Below are 26,486 nucleotides of genomic sequence, written 5' to 3'. Positions count from 1 at the left end.
ATTTCACGTGATCATTCCAAATGATTTTTTTCTTAGTTCATGAATGATTCGCACCATTCATATAATCACATAGGTATCCGGTAAGGTACGACTAGACTTAACCATCCATATTCTCTAATGATTTTCAAAAACTTTGAAGGTTTCAGCTAGTTGAAGGAACTTGAAAAGGTTTTCACGACTATTGATCAACGCTTGCGCACTGAGGAATGTTCAATTAAAAACATGGTCAAAAGTTGACTGTGACTGAAGTAAAAAAATATGACGGAAGAGAAATTAAAAAAGGAAAAAGTTTGGATATCTGTTGGTACCAGACCCGAGGATCGGGCGCGTGCCGAAGAAAATGACCGGCGATCCGGCGTCACGGATATGAGCCATAAAGTCTGGCCTTAAGAGTTCTCGCAATCCCTTGAAATACGTGCCGCAGTATCGTAATCAAAAGCTTTCGCAGAACTAATTGGCGACGATTCCCGTTTCTAGATTCTGATTCACAGATGATCCTGATCCCCTATCTCGATTCCTCGTCACGATGGAGCCGCACATCTGCTTTTCGCACTATTAGTAATTTGGAATTAGCCGGCTCTCGTGCTCTTGAGGGGATGAGCAAACAGCACTTGAGAACACTCGGCAGCCCGGGGTTTTTAGAACCCTGTACAAAAGTCTGGCGTACATATGCTCGGCAACTGTTTTTCGGTATGATGTATATCAGGTACCCTTAATTAATGGAGGTACAGGAGATAAACCCAAACCGCGGAAAAACCGAAATTCGCAAAGTAGATTGCAGCTTTCGGCCATACGTCGGTAGTTACGAAGAAAATCCTTCCGATTCAAAAAGTTTTCACTGTTCTCTCAAGTCATATTCTTACTTAAATACTTGGAAGTGTGTTGCAATATTTCGACTAAATGGATGAATCGACGACATCGACAAAGTGACCAATGTGCCATTTTTCAATTTGCATCGACGTTGGAAGAAACTGATGGAAAAAAATTTACCGTTGAAATATAAAAAGAGTACTCTTGACTTTTTAAAGTAAAGCTACTCTATCTCTCTCTCTCGTTCTGATTAATGAACCAATTCACTGATCTATCGATCATTCTGAACTGATACCGATCATTCAACCATTCGTTTCCATTGCTACACTACTGCGAAAGTGAAATTGTGTAATTACCGGTACAACGCGTGTACCGCAGCAGTAATGTCGATCACTTCGAATGATAAGTAAAACAGCTGGAACTGAGAACTCGTACGAAGTTGTCCTTTGAGATGGTCTCGAAATATTTCGTATGGGGTCCATATGTCGCCACCCTGTTCACGACCAGTCGAATCGCCATAAAACGCGTGAAAATTTGTGGTTCCAAGGCGGAGAAGCACCTCTCTCGAGTTTCGTATGACCGCAACTATTTTCAGGCACTTTGAGGCTTCCAGCGACAAAACCGAGAGGCCAGACTTAACTCAGTTTTTTGCTTTATCTCCGATACGTGTTTCGAACAACCTGGACGATAAAATCCAAACTTGTGATCGTTAATGGCGTGAATCAAATCACGGTTTAGTGCTTATCTTTTTTATATGATTTGAACGATCTTTGGTGGTTTTTTAATTCTTCTCCCACATCCTTGGGTTCTTGATCTCTAGTTTTTTAAATGTGCTTTAACTATTTTTATGCAGCCGTACGAAACTGGGACAACAAAAGGTTCAACGAAGAAGCTATATTAGCCAACTGGAGGCTGAATTTTAATGGCGCTAAGAGGGCCGGATGTCCGCGGGAATAATTCAATTGTCATTTGTTAAGTCGGCGTAATAAGCGGCGACCCCCGGCCGCCTGACAAGGTCGCTTTTTAATATTTTCATTTTTCTATATTAATTTCAGTGTTGTTGTTCTTCGTTAAGGTTTTTTTTAAACCTTTATTTCTAACTCCTACTCACCTCAATTTCACGAGTTTTACAATCCAGCTGCGTTGCGTTCAACGCGGGTCATTACTGACAATATAAACCGAGTTGACTCCCACGATTCATTTAATGTGTAATCCCCATGCGAGTTGCGTGTTACGTAGAACACGTGTATACGTATAGGTATGTACCATAATATGCACGTGTGAATTTACGAGGGTTTCACTTTGTTTCTTTTTCTTCTCTATTCGCCCTGAATTAATACGACCGCAAAACACAAGGTGAAGTAAACCCTGGCATACATTCGAAAGCTCGCTTTCTGACCACTCGGACAATGTACTGAAAATTACAGCAAGAATCCTTTAAAAGGGAAAGTTTTTTATCGTTAGTTTTATGATTTCACTGTAACATTTTTAAACATTTGCCACACGCAATTTTTGTCATATCGAGTTGGCCTGCCTTATGGTTCTTAAGTATAGCAGAAATCAAAACACATCCAACGAGCCCAAACTTCTGAGTTTTCGACTACCCGTTTATGAGTTAATACAATTTGAAGTTTGACTTGCACGCAACTCGCCTCACGACTTCAAACCGCGAACAGAGTTTCGTGCTAGCTCCAAAATTCAAAGGATACCTCGTGAACGGTCTGTCCGAATTCTACGATCTAGATTTCGCTGAATTTGTCTCTACGACTTTTATCAGATAGAAATATAACACTTCAAAAATTCGTTGCACAAATAGCCGCCTCGAAATTTTCCAAAAATGGTGTAGCATGTGCTCTCAAAATAGTGTGACTTTGGTGGAAAAGACTTTCCTTTGACACGCATGGTACGACATTTTCTTCTATGATGAAAATATGAATTATTTATCTATTCACCTACTTGAACATTTATCTATTCTGGGTGCCAAAATAATGAATAAATGTGAATCACACTGTAGGGACAAAATCGAGATACTATAAGGAAGAAATAAGGAATAATAAAGTATCAAACCCTATTGAATTGTCGTGGAACTTCCCATCTGTACACTAAATCTACATACATAAATACGATGAAAAAAAGTGATTTGTATCCTGCGACGAATTGATTGTGAAATGAATTGTAATTTGTGTTACAAGAATATATCTGCAGGTTTCACGGTTGACAAGTGGCGCGCCTACCAACCATTTTCTACCCTTTCCTCTCATTCTTCTTTATGAAAAAAAAACATACATCTATATATCTATATACATATATATTAGAATTTCCATAACTGAGAAAAAAAGAAAAATACGAATAAGGGAGTTGGACAGCGTACAGTGTCAAGTAGACAATGGTCGTGCGTTCTGCTGACATTAAATTATGCGGAGCCGGAGAAGGAAAAAGAGAGAGAAAGATAGAGAGAAGGATACGCGACACATGTCACGCTTGTAGACAAATCCATACATACGCGTTTACATACATACATCATCGAGGAACGCAGGCAGGCAGCCCTGCAACTGACGATGAGTAGTAAATAGTCGCCGGGGTCTGACCAGTCAGTCAGTCACTCACAATCAGTCAGCTAGTCGAAGTTCTTTTTATGCTTTCGTTTCGTTTCATATTTTAACAAACCGCTACGTACACGCTGTGCATTGAAAACCGAATCCCCCTAACTGGACAACTTGGATAGTTCATTCACAAACTATGCGAAACCCATAAGCCGCAGTGTAATCAGTAAGATTTATGAGAAAATAATTAATTCACCGGTGGCAAAGGTGTGAACAAAAATTGATATTAGCCTGATATTCTGAAAATCTTCGACGGTTTGTCTATAGACTATCCGAAATCTACAAACCATGTGAAGTCACTAAGAAATATGGAAGAATAGTTAATCGATTGATATACGAGCAGATTTTCATTTCACAAATCATATTCTTTGCACAATTTTGCGCAGAGATTCAGATGTGTTCGCAGTTTGATACATGCGCTGAGTGTATACCTCAGCAATTCCTGAATAAGAAAATAATGTTAGTGATGTATGCGATGGGGTTTTTTGGAATGGAGAATAACGCCGCAGCGGTGTTGCAGCGACATGTGTCGCTGTGTATACCCAGGTACGTGCCACCTACCTGACTAGGTATCTGCGTCTCTTCCTATCTCCCTATCTGTCGACGTCTTCAGCCGTACCGTGTGTGAATAATAAAATCTAGTCGCCCTCCATCTCTCCATGAATACAAAATCAGGGTTGAATGAGAGAGGGGAACGGGTGAATCTATTTTTTATCGCCAAGCAATTGCTGGGTTTTGGTTTAACACCGTGCGATTGAATTCTTAAGACATCATTTATTGCTTAAACGTTAATCATAGTAGAAGAGTTGAATAAAATACCTTCGATTTGAAGTCGGAACTGGGACATGCCAGTAAAACATAACGAGATTGAATAGCCGAAGGCTGAATATATAAGGGAACCAAACTGCTTCCGTTCCTAGAAGCGGAATGAAATAGCACAGGATGTAAGTCCTGCGGTGAGTGGAGCCTGAGGGATTTTTTTTTCGTAAAAGTCCGCGTTTTTGTTTCTCTTTTTTTTCCATTCCTTGTTTTTGTTCAGTAGAAATCTAGGCGGACACGTGCGCAGCCTGTCTTACATATAGTCGGCCACCTGAAAAGGAGAGGAACCCTCAGCGACGGTAAGTAAAAATAAGAGGGATAAAACGGTGGGCTGTGCAAACGTTGAGGATTATAAGTCGAGTCTGAAACGGTCAAAGCAGAGTAGACAAAGAACTGAATAAGTCGTTCCATAAAATCTTTCCACCCTTATCGAACATAACTTTCCAAGGAGCGTGATCGCGAAGTCGCAGTTTGCTGAGACGAAAGAATCCGAGACGATAGATTGACTCTGCGTGTAGGAAGACTAAGCAACCGCAGTGGCGTCATATTTGATTCGGTGCCGCTCAATGCTGCACGATGGACAGAATTCGAGCGGAACAAAGTCATCGGAGCTGCGGCATTGTATGTATATAGACCTAGTCTACTATTCCTGGAGTCAGCATTTCGTCCGTCAGCATTGTGACAGAAAAGTGATCCGTTGATTTCTGCCGGCATGCTTTAAACTGGTGAAAATCATTTTCGTCGCGACTTATAAAAAGGTAAAATGGTATGGCATTTTTCTTAGTCCAGATCGTATGGTGAATATCGGTAACCATGACTTCTTCCATGGACTGTAGGCGCTGGAAATGTTATTATACAACTTCACTGTTCTCATTCGAATGAGGCTTAACGATTGCTAAATGCGTTACTGCAGAAGGAGCGAAAAGCATTCCGCGTGGATTCGCGTTTCAGGATTACGTAGACACATCAAAGATGGTCTGCTAGTGTGAGTTGGAGTTGAAGGGTCGGCTCTCAGTGGGCGACGTGCCGAGTTATTGTTCTTGAGAGTGTCGCTTTACCTGCAGCTGTCGTTCACGTGCAGCGAAGTCCGCTTATAGATCGATGACGGAATGCTCGATACCGGTAAACCGAATCATGCGAGGAAATCTTATACTCTGATCGTCTTCGCGCGCTGTGTGTGGGTGTCATCTGAAGTTGCATTACCGGCACGTATGCGAACATTGGAAAGAATATTATGCGCGTGTGTCAACTTGCTGTAAACAAAGGACTTCAGCTTCTGTAATATACGCCGTTGCAAAATCCCGATAAGTACTCCATCCTTGGCTTATTGCACCGCCGATGATTCATCCCAAAGAGTCGCAGCGTTTTACCGTCTGTCACGTCCGTGTTGGGTGACATGGATGGATTACCGATCCTGGACGGTCGTCATCAAAATCCGTAGCGTCGATGCCTGGATTCGTGATCTACGTGTTTTGGATCTGGTTCATCAAACTCTCGATGCCCGGTTCCGGGAAGAGTTCTCCCGTCCGCTCTTAACGTTCGGAATTGAAAGTAATAAAAGCATTTTCTTTACACTGATACGGAGAGGAAACGGTGAAACAAACACTTGAGGATTTAGAATGTCGAATGGTGGTTATGAAGTTTTTCATTCCTTGCGAAATCTAGCTGGAAACTTATCGACATTTCAACCATATTCAGAGAAGCTACGAAACTTTATTTCTGAAGAGTTACTTGAATCATTTTATAGAAAAATATTCCTTGTTTAGTCTCATCACTGTCACCAATCGGTGTTAATCAAGAAACTAAACTGGTCTTCGTTACCACATTACCACATTTCCTTATTACTCAGTCTCCTCGTTCTTATTTCCGTACAATAGACGGAAATTCGTGAAGAATAATAAACAAATAAAGAGACAGAAGAAGGAATGAATTATTTCCTTAGTCGATTTTCATGGGAAAGTATTCCAGCCGACAACGCCGGCAACAAAGCCAACGAATTGCAAAAGTTGGCGTAGGATTTTGAGTAACCGATTAAGCATATTTTCCGTTATTCATCATCACCTTTTTCTCTTTAATTTAAGTCTCTGCTCGTTCTTTTTCTTCACTACACAAAGAGAGAAAACGCGGTTCCCGCTTGCGTGGGATCTCACCAGCTGGCATGGTCGCATTGTTTTTCTCGTAACGATGCGGCGCTGGTGTGATGTGCCCACTTACCGTACTGTGGCATAATCGCACGTCCCGGTTTACATAAGTCTCCTACAGCAGCCAGACGCCAGACATCAGAAACGCTTCTTGCAAATGGAACATTGGGCAATCGTTGCTCCCAGTGGCCCAGATTTTTTTCCTCAAATCCAAAGTTCACCATTTTTCAAGTCTGCAGATGTCCTTTACTCGATGCTTTGTGACTCTGGTTTCGCCAGTGAGAATCCACTTCACGGCTTTCAACCTCGTCTTGTAGAGTGTGATGAAGTGTTTTGATGAAATTTTAAGTGTAGTCAAGTCATTCGAAATCGTTCAGTTCCATTCTTCGTAAACGAAGATCGCTGTAATTAAAAACTGGTCATTCGATTTTTACTCCGGTCAGTAACTGTATGAAACACTGAGAAAATATTTCTTGAATACTAGATTCAAATGTAAACAGAAGATACGTATATACCTATTCGATTAGTCGAATATTCTTGTGTTAGGCATCATTGTTGTCCGAATGAAAAATCATCAGAAAACGTTAGCTACAAGAACAGAATAGTTCTTTCGAATCAACTTTCGGTGATAAACGTCATGATTATTTTGATGACTGTACCGTGAAAGGATATCCTGCATGAAACAATCACCTCCTTCTTCAAAGACGGCTTCTGGGCGGTCTGAATGGTTGTTGTGCGAGGAGGAAAGGTGGGGAAAAGGACGAGAGGTAAGATCCTTGAAGTACGAGGACAAGAGGGTGGAGAAGGGTGAGTGCAGAGTAAACAGCCAGGGTGGCGCGTGCCCTATTCGCCAGCCCGCACCACGTGGCTCTTCTTCTAGCCCTGCAGCGAGGGGCTGGCGTCACGTTCCGGCTGTGCCGCATGTCCTCATTACACCATGGAACATAATACTTTGATGGTAGATTCTTCTCCCCGTTCCTGTGGGTCTCGGGGACCCATATGGTCTGGAGAATGCACGCGAGGTACGACTTCCGCAGGAACAGAGAGCATGGGGCGTCTTTGATTTCATTCTCATTCAAATCTTACTACCGAGGAATAACGTCAAGCTGGTCCTCTTGTTTGATCCTCGACTGACAGGAATCTCGGCATGATACTCGAAGTATCAAATGTCTTTCTTTAAATTTCGATCAGTTAATCATCACTGGTAAGAACACGCTTTACAGTACTGGAAGACCTACGTTCACTGATTGATCGATGGCGTTTTATTAGATTCTAAGGTTTCCAATGATCAATAACTGTGATGTTTGCCCATTCAATCGTTGACGAGGGTACTCAAATTTAGGAACGCATCACTTGGTACAAAATTATTTAAACTCGTGGGGCATAATCGATTCGTGACGCTTCATCTCGAAAACTGCATTCCACAAGGGATCCTGAAGGGTATGGACGAGCTGGATTGAAAAACACCGCTGATAAATTCTCAGGTGAGTAGTTTTTCTTGCCTTTGTGGTATTTGCGAAGCGAATTATCCCGATGAGAATGAAGAGGATGAAATATCCGTGTAAAGTGAAAACTACACGGTTCGCAAGGCACGACGACTTGACCGAAGACCCATACCCGCCTGTAGCCAGTTAAATAATTAACCAAAGGCTGATAAAAGACAGTTATTTTGAGAAGTCGTTTAGTAATTATGAAGATGGTATTCTCACGGGGTTAGCAAGAATCGAGAGATTCAAGACAAAGTCCCTGTAGCAAGCATTCCCAATAATCGATCGAGTAAACACTTAAGGCGTTCAATCAAGCGTTCGGTAAAATGTCGGCTAGGTATGCAGGCAGCGATGATCATGAGCCGAGAGTTGAGACCGTGCAGTTTTTACTCGGCAGGTTCAGGGCGGAGGCGATAAAACAGCGATGAGGAAACCCTGACGCAGAAACGCGAACTGTACAAGGATAAAAAACCGGCGAAGACTTGACCTGACATGAGATGATTGCTGAACTGTCTACCGGAGAATGTGGTCGATGAATCCCGCCCAAGAATATCTTCGATGCACTTTTCCATCTCATACTTTGAGATCATGGTCCGAGAGACCATTCGAGGATCGAGTTTCGAGAACTGAAGATGACTTGAGATTCTGCGGTTCTTCCTGGACCGAGAATCACCGGCATGACGAGAGTCTCTCCGTCTCGCTATTTCTCTCTTGCTTCTCGTCCTGGTCGCCGAAGCACGTGCCAACGACGGTTGGGCCGGCACCCTGAGCAGCAAGAACAGGATGTCCTTTTCAAGTGCACATTGTCCACCGTTCATGACAGGGGCTGCTGACCCTCCGCGAGTTCCGGGACTTCACCACGCGTTTGCCCCCAACTGGTGTACTCTTCCATTATTATTCCCACCGGCGGAAGTGAGTGAGGTTGGAGGGCATCGCCTCTCTGCAACACCTGACGGCACGCAGGGTCTTCGAAGAAGGTTAAACGGTGTCGGTGGCACGTGCCGAGGAGGAGATTTCGCATGATTTTCTTACGCGGATGTGAGAGAGGGGCATTTCATTGCAGAGCGGGTAAACCGTATGGTCGACAGTGTGGACACTAAAGGCAGGATGCATAATTGGATCTTCCTCCGGGCGGCGGTTGATTGTTCTAAATTAGAACAACTCGTGTGTAATGCTCAAGTTCCCGGCACTGCTGCTGCTGTTGCTGCTGCTGATGCGGCAACAAGCTGATTATCACAGGAGACTAACAGCCGACTACGACGAGGACGCCAAGTCGTGACTGGAAGCCTGGAACGCGCACATCCGGCTGCTTGAACTACACCGGCGCGGCGGCAGCTAGCTAAGTAGACACATTGCCTACTCCGCACGAACGAGAAATAGACGCGGGATTCTGTACTCGGATTTTTAGTAGGCATTTTAGATGCACTGCGGTAACGTAATGATATCCACGATATTTATTGTTATACTGGCACTGTTTTGAGAATCGAGCACGTTTTGAGTATTCTATCGATGGATCTTGTTATTCAGGAAAGTACTATGCTGTGGATCATGTTGTTTCTCGCTTCGTGATTTCATATCGAATGACTGAAAACATAGTTCTAATCGTAAGATTGAAGTATATATTATGGTCGAAACTCTCAAAAAAGAAATCATCACGCGAAATATCTTCTTGCATGGAAATGCCATGTTTCTAAGTCTAAGGAAATACGTAAGAAGTAAAAGTTTCATCTCTCTCTTTCTCTCTCTTATCTTGAATATGATCACACAAAATCATAGAAGCAAGTAATTCAAGAGCGGATAAAATTGGGAGAATAGAGTAACTTCAAGATAGTAGATGAAATAACTAAAATCAAGTGCACGAAAATCAAATTATATTTAATGCAACTCAAACTCAAACTTACATATCCTAGTGAAGGGAAGTGAATTCGTTTTTCGCTTAAAATACAATCCCCTTGAAAAATAAAACAAAATCATAAAATAAAAACAATTGAAAGCATAAATATCTACAGGAAAACGAAAAAAAAATCTGCAAAAGTCATAAATTACGAATTGTGTTCACCCTGAGGATATTTCCAAATATATCCACGCGAAACGTGACTTAGCGTCAGCTACTCAATGCCAAGATGTATAATAAATTTATTCATAGAATGAATTTGTTCTCGCTTGAAACGACTGCAGGGGGACAAAACTGCAGTAGCAGCACCTGCAGCCACGGTTATAGGTAAAGGTGATAAATATAATCTGAACATAGTAGGTGTTCCTAGTACTCAAGTCGAGATAAGATTATCGGTCAACTCTCGTCTACAGGCCGAAATATTCGTTCGTACTCGATGGTGTTTGCTTCTAGACTTTTCTGGTAACGCGCGGTGTTGTAGATTTATTATAGCTCAAGAATAAGGAGAAGGAGTAGGAGGTCATGGCGGTGACGAGAACGATCGTTTGACCCACGTCACTAATTGACTTCACTTGACGCTTCAATGCGTATAAGTCAAACCTGATGCTCCACCATCCAATCGGGCAATTCGACCATGTACAATACTGTAGTGAAAAAAGCAGAAAACAGTGGAAACCATGTATAGGTATCAGCTAGTGTTAGTCATTTTGGGATAAAAGAGGTAGATCCTTTTAAGATCGACTCCCAACAAGTCATCATCGAACTCTGAGTTTTGATAGTACGATCACGTTGAGTTACACTTCAGGGACTCTACTATTGTCACTCAGGTGATTCGAGGAAATGTCTCCTGCAGTACAAATGTCGTTCAAACTTGAACTTTGGGCGACAAGATTATTCCAGACACTGGACAGAGACAAGATCTAAGAACGAGGCTGGCGCCAAGTGTTGTTACGTTGTTGAGCACATTCACTATGAATAATATGATACTCTGCACCACTCGAACACATGTGGTTTAAATACACTGTTGATTGCCACTATGACGAGTACGCCATCGTTCCGATCACGAACTCTGGCCCAATGCAGCAGACGAACTACAGTGAAGAGAAAAGTGCTTGTTCATTGTCCAAGCTGTGCTCTTAGGATTGAGATTTATGCCGGACTTTCAACCTTTCGGCACTGTATACTTTTTTCGTCGAATGATTATCGCGAAGAACGCAGGTGTTGGTAAAAGAAGAAACCGATCATACTCCTGAATGCTTTAATCAAGGAGACAGTGTCTTGTAATGACAAAGTGAAAAAGTTCCGTTCACACTTGCGCTTCATGTGCCATTTTCGGTACTGCAAATTTAAGTTTAGAATATCGTGAGCGCGGTATTGGGGTAAAAATGATGAACATGCGGCAGATGCATGATCTGCAGTGTGTATGGAGAAGAGGAGGAAGAGGATGCAGGGAAGTGACGGTAAATAGGATGCAGCGTGTTTGTTCATACGGTAGAAACCGGATGGGCATGTGATCACTGACCGACCGGATCACTCAGTCGGTCTCTTTTGACCGGAAATGACCGGAAAGAAGTTTAGGCACAGCGTTGGGGTTCGGTAAGAGAGGAAGAGAGAGAGAGAGAGAGAAAAAGAAATGCAAATGGTGCCTGCATTTACTGAGACGTAATTATTGCGCACAGTAACCCACACACTTCTCGCTATTCCGTGAACCATTTCCGGTACTCCACTCTCAGCGTCATCGTGCGCATCTCTCACCTGTTTCAATTGATCTTCGCGATTATTCTTCACGAACAGAGCAGAAGCGGAAACGGCGAAATTGCGGTACTTGAAAAAACCGTTTCGGAGAAGAGACGAGACGAGCAAGAAAAAAATTTAAAAGAAACGACGAAGAAGAATTAGTGAAATTAGAGAAACGGAGACAAGAATCTCGGTTTAATCTGGATAATGAATTAGCCGGAGACGGCTATTTTCGCTATGCACGTAAATTGTTGTTTATCTCCATTGTACCCGAGAGAATGAAAGAAAAAAAGACGTAATATAAAACGACGAATCTACCTGGTATCTTTTTTCAACTCAACAGAATAGTAAACTAGAACTAACAACGTCAAAATATGAAGCAAGAAAAAGGAGATGTTGTTGAAACGAAACTTAAAGAGTACGAGATAGAGAGAGAGAGAGAGAGAGAGAGAGAGAGAGAGAGGAGAATATATCTTAAGATGCTTTGTTACTTCATAATTTCTTGTTACTCGGGACTGTTGCGGAACTTTTTGCAATCATGAGCAAAGAGGCTCAGAGATAATTAGTACCAGTATCCATGTGTGTTTCTCTATGTATGCCAAGTTATCAGATTGTTTTTAATAACCCAAAGTGTCCCACGTATCATGTGACTACACTCTAGGTACATGGGTATTAATTTTGATGTTCTTCTCTCTTCAATCTACCAGAATAATATTTTGTTTTGTCAAATTTTTGTGCCTTTCATGAAAAGTCAATTAGAGTTTGAAAAAATTGGCAATTTAACTAGAATCTAATTATTGTAGCCATAGTGTGAGTTCTCCATATTTTTGTATGTGAGACTACTTCCTAGTATTGGTGCAGTTCTTAACACTTTCACCGCTAATAACTTAATCATTTGCAAAAGTAAAAAAAAAAAAAAATAAGAAATTAATTTACGATTCTGCGCGACGGTTTACAGCCCTGCCAAAATAGCACCTGTGTATGCTCGAAGCTTTAGGATAAAAAGAAAATCCTAACCACTCTAACCTAACAATTCATTTCTCGGCAATGTTCCGTGTAGTTTGCAGTGGAAAACCCGTTCGTTCTCAACGTAAACATCGTTCCTTTTCGCACGTACCTTAACCTGACGTGTTTAGCAAACACCCTCTGAGATACGTTGACGACAACGACGCTTTATCCTGCAAATATCCTGCGGTTCTGCAATGAGCGCATAAACCGGCGATAGCGGCGTGCGGGCAGCCATATTGCTGCGAGACACTCCTCAAACGGAATGAAAAGTCCTGAATAGTGATCAGTGTGTGCGTCTCAGACTGAGAGCAGCGAGGTCATCGATGATGATCGGTAACTGGTGCTGCAATTACCGGAAACTAGAATTTGCGTTAGGTTGGGTCAAGTTAAGTTACGCAATGTATACAGGACGCTCTCTTCTCTCGTCATGAAGCCTTCCACTGTGGGATGAAACGCTTTATTCAATATACCGGATTCATCTGAGTAGACAGAGAGATAAGAATCCAATCTTAAAATGTCATTAAAATTTACGTTAACATCAACTCGCAGTTTAAATAAACTTGCATTAGTGTCATTTTGATCGTAAGTGGGATGAAATCACCGTTCTTGGAATCGGAAAAACCGTAAATTGAGGTTAAAAACGAACGTAAAGTCACGCAGATTATTTTTCCATAGTAACTTACTCGAGTTTTTCACGTACCTTCAGTTGCGTGGCAAGTCTAACAATAAGACAGGAATTGGCTAGTGAAGAAAACCTGCGCCCTACACAGTTCAAATTACCTTCATCGTAACCAGTGAAAATAAACCTCTGGTGTACGCAAAACTCAAAGCTTTAGAGTGGAGACAAGCGTTCTAGATAAGATAAACACAAAGCAAAAGAACAATCCCAGTCCAACCAAACCTAAATTGATAAAATACTTTCTGAAATGATTTATTCGATTAAGCTTGATCGCCAGCTTCGATGGTTCAATGATTCTTGAGCAATTCGCGGTTGGCGCGACGGCCTCGAAGTTTCTACAACCTAACCTACGTCAACGTTACTCCAACTTAACGTAACCTAACCTTACCTCACATAATGGAAAAAGTTGGAGGAGTTGGATAGGCAGAGAAGAGTTTGCGGATACGGCTCGTTCCTGCGGCCTAGCCGACTAGTGAGGAACTCGACACGCTGCGCTAACCTCAACCTCAACCCTTCTCGTATACCGATGCAGTGTGCAGTTTCTTTGGCTCGTTTTAATCCTGCAATAATCACAGCGCCTGCGCTCTTTGTCCTCTGTATTAATGACAGCTAAGATGGCGAGAAAATCTGAATCCTCTTTACCTCAAGGCATTCAGTTAATCCGCTGCAGTTCATAAAACAAGAATGTTGAGTATAAATGAAGGGTATTGCTCGTTTTCAAATTTTTTCTTACAACTTTCATCGTAGTTCGCACAGTATTGAAAACGTTCTTTGTTTTTTTTTCTGTACGAGACGCAGATGAACGATTTGGTCGAATTTAGCGGAATCGAATATCTCGACAACAATGATCATAACTATAACCGCAATGCACAGTGTATCGAAAGATTGAAATTTGAATGAATCACGCGATCGCAAATTTCCCCATCTTCAACGTCGCACGCTACACTCAGAAGGGGTCCCATCGTTTTTGTATCACGGACTCTATGCATTCATGCAGAAGCAGCTCGTATGCTGCATTGCACATGGCGTAGGTTCCTTCACCATCGCTATACAGGGCGTCACATTTTAAACACAAATGCATAATAATTTTTAAAATCATCTAGGCAAGAAAAAAGTGGCGAAAGTTTTAGGCTGGTAGAAAAGAATAAGACAAATCGTATCCAACGAGCTTTGGCTCGTCAATTTTAGACTATTCGTTCTGGAGATATCGCAACCTGAAGGGTAATTTGCGCGCGATCAGCTCTGTGACTTGAACAGTATAAAATCGCGCTTGTGTTATTTGCAAACTGCTAATGTGTCATCTCGAAAACGGCGAGTCCGAAATTGGTGATTGTGGGCTGATTGGTTTCGTCGTCTCTTTACCTGCTACAAGACGAAAATTCAAAACTAGATCAAAAAATGCGTACTACACGTCAATCTCTCAAGAACGGAACATCACACAGTGAAATGATTGACACCATCTCGTGCCTGTCGCAAAACTTATCTAGGGATCTTTCCGGTTAATGGATATACCTCAGAGGTATGAATTTGAGAAAAGGAAAGGATAAAAAAAAGCGTAAGCAACAGCAGTAGCAGCGACAGCGGTGGTGTGAGGTGATACAAAAGAGTTCTTCCCTGAGTAAGAGCCAAGAAGATATGGTATTCAACGATCTCGACAATAAAGCGAAAACGAACGAACCCTTCCCCAAGCTGTAATAACGTATGATCAGAATGTTAAACGTAACAATCATCGTCGCCATTGCGCGGTTTGTACCTGCAGCCAATCCACGGACGAAGCTCACCAATACATGCGGTGACCGGATCGTCACGCACAACGTACCATATGGCGGAATGAGGAGGACTGCAATTAGACGCATGGACACACATGGCATGCATGCCTATATCTGGTACATAATGAAAAGATGAAAAACCCACAGCTTCAGCCCAAACCGAATGTATATTGGCACAAAAGCTGGATGGTGCACGGTTTTGTCTTGTGCGACTCGTTTCGTGCACCTGAAACAAGAACGGTAACTCTTTCGACCCTTCGCTGCATGCTACGTCATATGGTACATTGTGCTGCGCACAGTGTAGATCACATGACACATGCTTCTACTACAACGATGACTGAGGTCTGAGGCCGCCATACGATACGGCTCGACGCAAGGATGTCGATGTTGTCTCACTCGCTCGACCAAACGCGGATCTACAGGCCCAAACCGTGACCCTGATGAGTGTGATAATGTAGAGCACACAGTAGTAAGCCCTTCCCCCCAGTCATCCACAAACCGGATACATGAAAATGTCAAATGACGAAAAACCGTTCCATGTTTAATTACAACCGAGAACGAAGACTACGACTATTTAACTGCGTTGAAGTGTGAGAATGAGTGCTAAAAAATTGACGGCGACGACAAGTGTGCTTTCGTTTCGTAATTTTTTTTTTTTTTCGTTACTTCGTAAGACAGGAAGACGAACTTGAGAAAGTTCTCGTATTCTGTTTCATAATCGCTCGAAAAAAACTTGCACCCGAAATGCTTTACAACATTTGGTATCAAAATCGAGAAATTTTTGATATTAACATTCAACAATTGGAGTGAGAACATGACCAAAATTTCGCCACAATAGTAATATGGGGAGAAAATTTATTCAAATTTTCAATAGAATTCAGGAAAAATTCTAAATGAAAACCAATATAGTAAGTATATAAATCAAAAACCTCTGATGGAAGATGAGGCACTTTCGAAGAATATTTTTCGAACAGTCGAATCGTACAGAATTCAAAGTAAAAAAAGAGATTAAAAATCAAATTGAACAACTCGAGCCATATCAAAAGCTGCAACTCGTATAACTTGCTCTTTCAGATAGCGTTACTAGAGTTCGGATAAGAACCGCAAAATCGAGTCGTCCGGACGACTTAATTAATTATACCAAAGGATCAGAGATATCGATGGCAATGAGAACATAAATAAGAAATTAAGTATCGAAAAGCAGTAATTTTTATCCCAAAGGTGAATAAATTAAATGAAATTGCTTAAAAAACTTGTGTCGGTGAAACATGTCGATACAGATATACCGATATACGTAGATATTATGTACAGCCCAAGTTCCGCGAACGGCGACACCCGTACCGTCGAATTCCCTGATCAATTTATTTATTCTCTAACCACGAACAAGGTTAAACACTATCGTTACCATTACTTTGTCTTGTGGGACTTTGAAAGGCATGCTAGAAGAAAATAGAAAAACAGAACCAAGAACAAAAACAGACAACGCACAAAAATAAAAAAAATACTTATACCTACTAGGCAAAGTGCCGGGAAATTTATCTGTATCGTTGATGATTGAAATTTCCATATTGAGTCAGGTTTTTACTCAAAATACAACCAGGTAGGATAATTATTATCCACGCGTCCATTGTTACGAACACCGGCTAATTCTCGCGTGTGTGTGTGTGTGTATTAATACGTATGTAGCATAAATAGACAAGTAGATAAACACCGGTACCAAGGTGGAACGCGTAAGTGCATGGCATATTACAAATTCTACCAGGCGATATACTACGAAATAGCCTTTGGCTGCAGCGTGACTCGTACCTCCGGATTTGTATTCAACTATCGATGCTTTCACTGTTCACCAGCGGCGGCTACCGCCGCAGTCGTCATTATTTTTATGTCACGGAGCCCGCGTAATCGTGTGTGAACGTAGGTATTCACGGGATCGGAATTTGCTCAATTACGCATGCCTGATCGATCGATCTTCGATCGATCTGTGTAATTTTTCCGTACATCATCGACGACCGCTGCATGCGATTGCGTGTTGTCATAACCCGTCTGACCGCGGCGTTCCAGACGAACCCAACGAGCCCTTACTCGTCGAAATCCGACCATCCGAACCCAAGATATGGCAGTTTGAAGCATTCAGAGGTTATGCGCTGCATTGGACAAGTGACAGTCGCTCGGCGGCTGCACTTCGAACTCCGATATCTCGGGTTCAGATGATCCAATTTGGACGTGCGAGGGCTCATTGGATACGTCTCGATGTCAGCTATGCGATGAGTTACGAAAGAATGTTGTCACGAGGGTTGTTCTTTCGGTCGATTTTTTTCCGATTAATTGTACTGCACCGTTTAGGCAATTCTTCGTAATTGTTTCAACACCGCGTGCGTATAAAATTGTTTCTTAGACGTGAACACCTTACCTATTTGTTTGATGTTTCCGAGAAGAATTTTTACAAGTATAAATAGTTCGCGGTATAATTTCACCGAACGCAGTTGAATCGCGGAATACAGTTGAACAAGGCAGTACAATCCGATCGAGTGACTAACGTAAAATAAGCAATCACTCGAGTGGTTGAAATAGTCGAGAGAGTAAGAGGCTGAAAAGCGTTTCTCAAGAAATCCGCATTAAAAGTCATGAACGGATCGTTCAAGAAACTAATTACCATAAATTTTGGGTATCGACACCTTTATAATTAATTCGGAATTCTTTAATGACGCAACGATGCAGTTAGCGACGGAATTCCAGATATTTAACGCAGATAGCAAATGAAATATAATTTTGTATATGTCACACTCTGGATCTATTCACTAGGATAATTGCATAGTTTACAGATCCACCACGGCGTATAGCATCTAATATAACAATTCAACATAACTGACCTTCGTAAAATAAAACGGTCCGATATACATAGATGATTCAAGTTGTTATTATACGCATTGTATAACAAATGTGACCATATAACATTACGGAGTGTTGCAAATTTTAGAGGTGACGTGGCTAGACACGCAGGAATGAAGTATATAGTGAACGTTATATACCCCAATCGAGCTAATTGTAATAATTGGAAGCTATAGGTAGCTGCGTGGCTATCGTATGAAGTAATTTACACTCAAGTATAAGTAATAACGATCTGTTGAAAAATTTTATATTCTCCCATTGGTAAGTAAATTTTATACATGCGGGCTGTCGCATTCCGGGTCTCTGAAAGTAACGCGAGTTTCAGTTTGGTCACACAATTTTTCGAAATTTATTGATCACATGAGGTACCTGCAGTGGAAAAGACAAATCGTTCAGTTAACAAATGACGACAAGATGTTACGTTATACCGTCTTTCACATGTATACGTATACAGTACAGCAGACGAACTAGAAGATAACGAACCGTGCTACTGGTTTCCCTGTATGATATATGTGTGTACGTGTTATTTACATCTACATACATCACTGCCATGTGTAGTAACTAGTAGAGATAGAAGAAAAGGAAGAGGAAAAGATACGGGCTCGCGTAACTTCTCATATAAGCTGAAAGGGTCAGTCGGAGAATGATAATTGGTTATCTTTATTTCAGGCCGGATATCGTGTACCTTGTGCATATATCCATGTGCGTATACGTACAAGTTGGGATATAGCTGTCAAGGATAGTTAGCGCAGCCAGCGACAATGCTATACGAACCACCCGAAGTTTGCACTATTTCACCGTACGGAACGTACTAATAATACTGGTTAACATAATACAGCGCGATGGTCAAAGAACAGCGAGAAGGAATACGGACTAACAGATAAAAAAAAAAAAATACGTGGAAGAGAACGAAGATAAACTTAGTTAAAAGTATGTTGGAATTTTTACCACGATAAATTTAATCATACACTATTTTTTGACAATCTGTCTTCATGTTTTATTTAAAGTTCCTCTGCACCACGTATTTCTTCGTGCAAGAACTAGTTGAAAAAAAAAGCTTCAAGATATGTCTCGATGATTATGTACAAATATATAACATCGACTTCATGCACCGTAAAGATAGGCATTGGGCAATATTGTGTGTGTATACGTTACAGGTAGGTACGATACGTATGTATTGTACGATAATGTGAAATGTGGATCCTTGGACGTGGCCACAGACCCCATAATTATACATACATGTACGTATGTAGTTTCATGGATATGTTGAGAAAAGTCAAGTGTGTAGATACATGATTGTATGTATATACGTGTATATAACGTGGGCGTCATGCACGTATATCCTGATTAGCGGCAATTGTGTTCCGCTCTACAGGGTGACCACAAATAAAACGAATGAAAAACTGTTTGAGAATATTGTTTGAATTAGTTATCCAAGGTTCAGACACGAACTTCGAAACTATTTACAACGTGTGACAAAAGTTTCAATGTTGAACTAGCTTTGCGGAATTAAAGCGAGCGGGATCTTAACGAGAGGACTTTAAGCAAGTGAATTTTCAAAAGAGACAACTTTTATATATATGACGAACGATCTCATAACAAGCGGAATTATAACGAGCGGGCTTATATCGAAAAGAGCTTAAAATGAGAGATGTTTTAACGATCGGATCTTACGACGACTTGTAATCGATATGTTTCATTGCAACGATGCACTTTTCGTCACCCTGTATACGCAGACGTCACGCATAGGTACATTGAAACAAGGAGACGAGGAGGTCGACGAAACACGACCAACCTGCGCACAAGTATCATGTGTGGAGACATATTTATGCGTGTACGTGCAGAGTGTAAACACTGGATGCGACATGCGGGTGGTTCGCAACACCGACAAACCGAGCGACTGACACTCGGCTGAAATGATCGTCCATCTCCCAAGTGACATAGAACGATAGAGAAAATTCGTTTTTCCTTTAATTTAACTTCTTAACCAATCAGACGTGAAAATCTTATCGTAAGGTTCATAAAAAACGGGGTGAAAATCGAGTTCAAGGACGACAGAATTAACGGGAGACATTGTTAGAGAGGAAAACAGAAGATGTGGATGCGAAGCAGCGAAAAGAAGTGAAAAGAAAAGGGCAAAACAAGATGAAGAATACCGAGGGAGCGAACCGGAACTACGGACGGCAGCACCGGATGTCGCGAGATCAAACTACGCGCGATGAAACAAACCACCGTCGTTCTCTTGTACAAGAACCGGAGGAATAACAGAGGAACGAATAAGACAATAACAATTGTCTACGGTGAAACAAATTATGACAAAAGAAACAACAACAAAAAAAAAATATATATATAGAAAAAATTTAAAAGATGACGGAAATTGTAAGTTTTAGAACGAAAATTCGAAGTACCGTAACCAAAGAAGAAAAAGACAACAAGGAAAAGAGACTCTTAATTTTATTATGCAGACCGAACTTGTTTTCGGTTGCATGTAGAATTTATGCAAATAATATTTTGGGTATTTCTATAATGACGAGATTTATATAAAAAGTTTGGGGATCATTATAATTATTCTGAGAGATCGTTAAGTGATTCGATAAAATGGAAGAGGAAGAAAAACAAAATATAACGGGATACATGCGTTGTTATAAAGGAGTAAGAATTAAAATAGGTGAAAAAATGGAACGAGATGAAGTGCAGAAAAACTAATGAGAATCCGGGAATCGAAGTAAATTGGACGTGTAAAATTGGAATTAGAAAACTGTTTGTCGACACGCTGGGAAATTCTAGAAGACGTCAGCGAGCGATAAATAGAGAAAGATGCATGAATTACACGAAAATCAGTATCTACTGTGTACCTATCTAAAGTACGGTGTAGAAAAATTGTTGGGGACAAATTAAACAACTATTGTATAGCCATCGAAGCTTGTTGTTGCAGCGCCGTTTGAGGATGAAAGAAAGAGTGAGAGCAATTGGTCGTTAAAATTTAAGAGCTATTACGAGTTAGTCTCGGCGCCAAAGTTTATAAAACTTATGTACAATGTACATCATGATATCTATCTATACGTATACATACATAAAGCGTCTAGTCTGCAACTGCGGTTGAAGCCTTGGATACGCGTCTAAAACGCACGAGTAAAAACAGAGTTCAGTAATTAAATGCTGATGTATTTTTTTCAGATAATTTTCGATTAATCGATACTGATCCCATATTCTTGTTCAATTTTTGTTTATTTATTTTTTGATGATGAGATAGATTTCTCGTTAAATCCGTTTCACATAAAGGTTTGATCTTTGAATTTGTGAAAGTCAAAGTACCGAATTAATAAAATATATCGTTCTAATTCACACGTTCCGAAAAATCTCCGCGATCATTAGTATTGAGCAAGTAATAATGAAAAACGGACTTGATAATCGAATCTTTGCGACGCACAAAAACAAATTCGAACAGCTTCCAGCAATATTCGAACTGTAGAAACAATATAAAAGAAAAGTAAACAAATAAAATGACCGATCATCGATATTTCTCGAATGATTATCAATATCGAGAACAAAAACTGAAGTTTCGACGTATTCAACACCGCAATATTATTCTTACATCGCCGAAATTATATATAATATATTTTTTTTAACAAGTCAACTTTATTACTTGCACTACAAATGTTAAATTTGTGTTACTATAACATGGGATTTTTCTCATACCGTGAAAATTGAATTCTGCGAATGTTGAATTGAGTGCGAAAAATACGTTAAATACGGAGTCAAGTTTAACACTTCTCAAATTTCATTAATTCTTTAGAAATGTAACGCATAACGTAAATCAGCACTGAAAGTATTCACACAAACACAAGGTATTCAGATACAACAGAACGGGGTGAATCATGACATAATTCAAACATTGTCGACTGTAGAGTCATCGCAAGTTAACACAAAATTTAATTACGGATACACGTATGATAATTAAATTTGTCTTTGTTTCGAGAGCATTAAAATTTCCACGAACTCGTATAACGCATTCGTGTATGCATACACTCGAAATTACACACACACATATATATATATACGCGGATATCGTAGATGGACGGATAGGTGTATAAAATTTGAAGATTCCCACGTTTCTAATTGCAGTACGTCACCCTTTGAAAATAATACACATATATTCGAGTGTGTATATTATCATGAAACGTACAACCAATTTGCATGTATATATGCGTCAAAGGAATGAAAAATGCAGCTTATAACAGAAAGGATACCGGGAGAAAGGGAGAGAGTGAAAGAGCGAGCGAGAGGGAGAGAGAAAGTGATAGATGGAGGGTAATTTTTTTATCAGAAGCTCATATGCCTATGTATATTGGTATTGTATAGCTGTCGTAGTGCAGTCGACTGCAATGTGCAGCTTATGCGACGTCCTTAGAAAACGAGTTTCCCACCGCTTGTGTTATTCGGAGTGTTGGAGAGAAGGAAAAAATAATCGAAGCAAAGGCAAGGAACAAATCGAGTGGCTGGTTAAGGGTGTGTAATACTCGTATAATACTCCACGTATATATATATATATATATATATATATACATATATTCTCTCCATTATTAAACACTTGAGCGCATTTTGTTAATTGGTATTATCCAAGTCAGCACAATTGATTATTTAGTATTTCAGTTTTTAGTATTTTTAGTATTTTCGTTAATAATTTTTTGTCACTTTCTGGTGCATTCATTTTGTTTTTCATCAAGTGTATTCAACTGCTTAGTATAATTAGGCAGAATAAGTATTTTCGAATACTTTTCAACAACTGTATAATTGTTTTACGAATACTGCTGTGTCCATCAATATATATATATACATATATATATATTTTTTTTGTATTATTATTTTGTTAGAAGATCGTAGTTTGTAGGTTTCGCTTAGTATTGTGATAATTTTGATCATCGGTATCAGTATTTTCGTTAAGAATTTTGTGAAATTTAACCGTTTTTATTTTATTCGATAAGCGATATGTGCAATATCTAGTATCAATCAAAGTTTTGTCTTTTGATATTTGTACCGGTATTTCGTAATTTATCTTGGAAAACACGTTACAGTACCTTTCGTCATGAAACACGTAATATGTACTTAGTATAGAACAGATTTTCGTTTTTGCTACAAGTAGGTATTTCGTTTAGTATTTTTGTAAAAATTTGACATTTTTCATTTCGTCCGACAAGTGAAATTTACAATACGTAGTATCAATCGAAAAGTTTTCTTTTAGTATTAGTAATTTGACTGGTATTTTCTTTTTCCATCGCCGTGTTGTGCCGGTATTTTTTAATATCTCGCGGAAAATGCTATAGAACGCAATTCTTGATAGAAGAAACAAGCCGAACAAGAATAAAGAAAAAAAAAAACTTAGTATACAGCAGATTTTGGTTTTTGCTACGAGTATTTCGTTTAGTATATTTGTAAAAATTTGATATTTGTCATTTTATTTAGTAGGTGAAATTTACAACATTTAGTATCAATAAAAAAGTTTTCTATTAGTATTAGTAATTTGACTGGTATTTTCTTTTTCCATCGCCGTGTTGTGCCGGTATTTTTTAATATCTCCCGGAAAATGCAATTCATGATAAAAGAAATAAGCAGAACAAGAATGAACAAAAAGGTAAGGCGCGAAAACACCGGTACTACAGTTTGATCAACCGCAGCAAAAAATGACTCTAACGATTACACGTAATAAGCAGTAACAAGTTAACGTTAATCAATTAACTCACCTGTTGCGGATTAGCGTCGGCGGGTGAAAAACTCGACAGAGAATTTAGGGGTGCGAGTGACGCGCATGACGAAGCTCTCGAGGGTGGCGGTGTGTGTGCGGGGGTCGGACTTCCGCTTCCGCAGCTACTAGCACTGCTGGATGCTAGACTAACGCTGTCCGCCCTTCCCCGCCACGGCGAAACTGAAACGTGCTTGAGCATCCTTCGCTCCGCCGATCTCCTGAAAACAATAACAAATTCATCGTGGTAAGGGTATAGAAAGACAAAAGGGTGTGAAAGTAGATTCGCAAAATTAATATCGAAATGCGAGTACTAAAAAGTTTGTTTTATAAATAACGATAACCACACCGATAATAATCATATTTTGTAATACCGTAATTGTTGTTAAAGATTTTTGAAAAAAATTAAGGCAATAAAAAAAGATTTTCGGCATTACCTTATCGGTAAGAAATACTGATTAAAAAATGCATCGTGACATTAAACTTTCGAAATTCTCCCCATTGAATGTTTGTTTCATTGAATTATAGAGTCAGAACAAGGGGGAAAAAAGAATTTTGAATTTTGAGCATGAAAAAATAAAAATAACGAAGGTATGGAAAAATAATTTTACACCGTCGGAATTATCATGCTTGTTTGCGCATGATCGCTGTGTAATTGGAATATAATTATAATACTATATTCGGGACAAGAAATGATTTCCATCGAACAAATGTAAAAATTATCGAATAATTTGAAGATTAAACCCAAGAAGTAAGACCTAATTTGCAAAATTTAAGTAAAGGGTATCGAAGAAAATGGAATGATCGTAAAAATGAGAACCCGAATGATCGATAAAAGTGTAGTTTTCGCAAGGGCTTCGTTTACCTAATTTCTATCATATTTATAAATTGTAATTAGAAAAATAAACGTTGCAAAACAATTCTAGAACGGAATGATATATTGAAGGAAACATCAATGTTTCTCAAGAGTTTCAGCGGTATTTCCCGCGTTTACCTGAAACACGTTCTATAAATATTACATGATACGAAAAATTTTAAGTGTAAAATAACGTATTTTAAATGTATCTTAAATATGTGTACATACACTTGTACATATCTGAAATCGGGAAAACTTTCCAGATACCTAACTTGCTTTCCTACCCATATTAAATTAGAAAACTTCCCCATCGATTGTCATATTATTCGGAGTTTTTGTAATTTTGTCATTTGCATTGAAACCATTTGTATTTATAAGTAGCTTTAGTGCGATTTTTTAGCTTTTGAATGCAGTTTTTGTTTTCACAGTTTTCAGAACAAATCGTTTGTTTTTTGAAATTTAGCTATTCGATATCGTATATATTCTGCAGCTTGTACAGTAAACAACAAACGTCTGTGAATTAAAACTAATGCTATAAAAAAAACGTGCACAGTGAAGGAAAAAAAAACAAATGAATAAATAAAAAATAAGCAAAACAAAATTACCGATTATAATTTACAATTGTCGATAGTTTTGTTTTCACCTAAAATTTTAGCATGTACATATATCACAATTCATAGATCAGCTGATACTCACTTTGCTCCAATTCAATCGAAGATTTTAATCCAACGATTTAACGGGTGGTGGAATTGAACATGTTTACAAATCTTGTTTTAAACATGCAACCAACACAGAAAGAGAGAACCACATACACTAAAGCACACACACAAAACTGCACATGCACCAAGTGTATTATATGTATATACGGATGTGTATGTGTATCGGATCAATTACTTTGAAGAAATGTACATTTAGTTATTTGTCTGATTATATACCGGCAAACACTGTGTGTACATATACATTAATCATTACAAAGAATTCACACGTTTATTATACTCCCGGTGTACAATATACACCAGCTTACAGATTATTGCAACTGTATAACGTACGGTAGATATTTAAATTTTTTATAGAGTACAGAATTATGAAAAATTGACAAACGATCAAGTAACAAGTGTCATGTCAATTTCACTTCAATGTCTTCTGCGATAATTTTACGTAAGAAGAAGATGGAAAACTGTACCAATTTGTCGACAAAAAAATATGTACGATCAGTTTTTTTTTTTTACTTCGATTACGAAGATTTTTACAATTTTTACCGGAGATTGTTTTTTTAATTAATCGTTTGAAAAATTCATTCACAAATGATGCATAATACGTAGTTTTCTAATACGTAATTACGTCGTACTTTGTTGTTATAGTTTATTAATTGTTAAATTGTTAACTCGTTGTCGTTCGAATTTGAAAGAGGAAAAATAAAAGAACAATGTTTTACACCGAGTTTCGAGACCCTTTCGCTGCAAACGCTTCGCTACAACTGAGCGGCGGCCGGATGGCGCGTATATTTCAGTTTGTGAGTAGGATACACGACGACCTTCCGTTCCCTCTCCTCTACTTCCCCCTCTTCCAAGCTCTAAACTACACGCGTGGCTTCTACGGTACGTAGTAATCGCGGAATGCGATTGTGTGTGAGCCCGATTGGTACATCCGTCATCACGCGTGTCGATCGGTGCAATAATATTATGAATTGCGTTTCAGACTAAATTCTAGGGATTTTAGTTTTTATACGGGCGAACGAATTTCCCCAGAATTTAATCCAGAACCGCCAACGAAACGTAAAGTGCAAAAACTTCACCTCGTGTACCTTTGGAGTTGTACAATATTGGGAAAAACGGACAAGTTTGATTTTAGTAGCGTTGTTTTTTTTTTTTCTCTGCTTTTTCTCGAAACAAAATTGGTTTCGATTTACACGTTCGATAATTATTCAAATATTATTTTCAACAATTTCGATTCGTTTTACCGCACTATAAGAACGTCGAATTATTTCTATACATACGACGTTGCATTAATGTTTTTCTTCTCTTTCCTAGGTAGTTTTTTTGTTTTTCTTTTTT

At 39.5% G+C, this 26,486-nt stretch overlaps 1 protein-coding gene across 1 annotated transcript in view; it reads right to left on the bottom strand.

Annotated features, from left to right (window-relative positions):
- LOC107222364 (putative uncharacterized protein DDB_G0277255) overlaps window positions 1–25,920 on the bottom strand; it is a 36,223-nt gene extending 10,303 nt beyond the window's left edge. Inside the window, exons 1-2 of the mRNA XM_015661700.2 lie at window positions 25,129–25,920; window positions 23,578–23,797 (exon numbers count right to left, since the gene is read on the bottom strand). Coding sequence (XP_015517186.2) covers window positions 23,578–23,778 — 201 coding nt within the window. The 5' untranslated portion in view covers window positions 23,779–23,797; window positions 25,129–25,920. The remainder of the gene's footprint in view (window positions 1–23,577; window positions 23,798–25,128) is intronic.
- Window positions 25,921–26,486: the final 566 nt, after the last annotated feature.

The sequence above is a fragment of the Neodiprion lecontei genome, chromosome 5 (genome assembly GCF_021901455.1).
Source record: "Neodiprion lecontei isolate iyNeoLeco1 chromosome 5, iyNeoLeco1.1, whole genome shotgun sequence".
Taxonomy (NCBI): Eukaryota; Metazoa; Arthropoda; class Insecta; order Hymenoptera; family Diprionidae; genus Neodiprion; species Neodiprion lecontei.
Note: the sequence above shows the minus strand (reverse complement) of the source record. Positions and strands in the feature narration are given on the sequence as shown.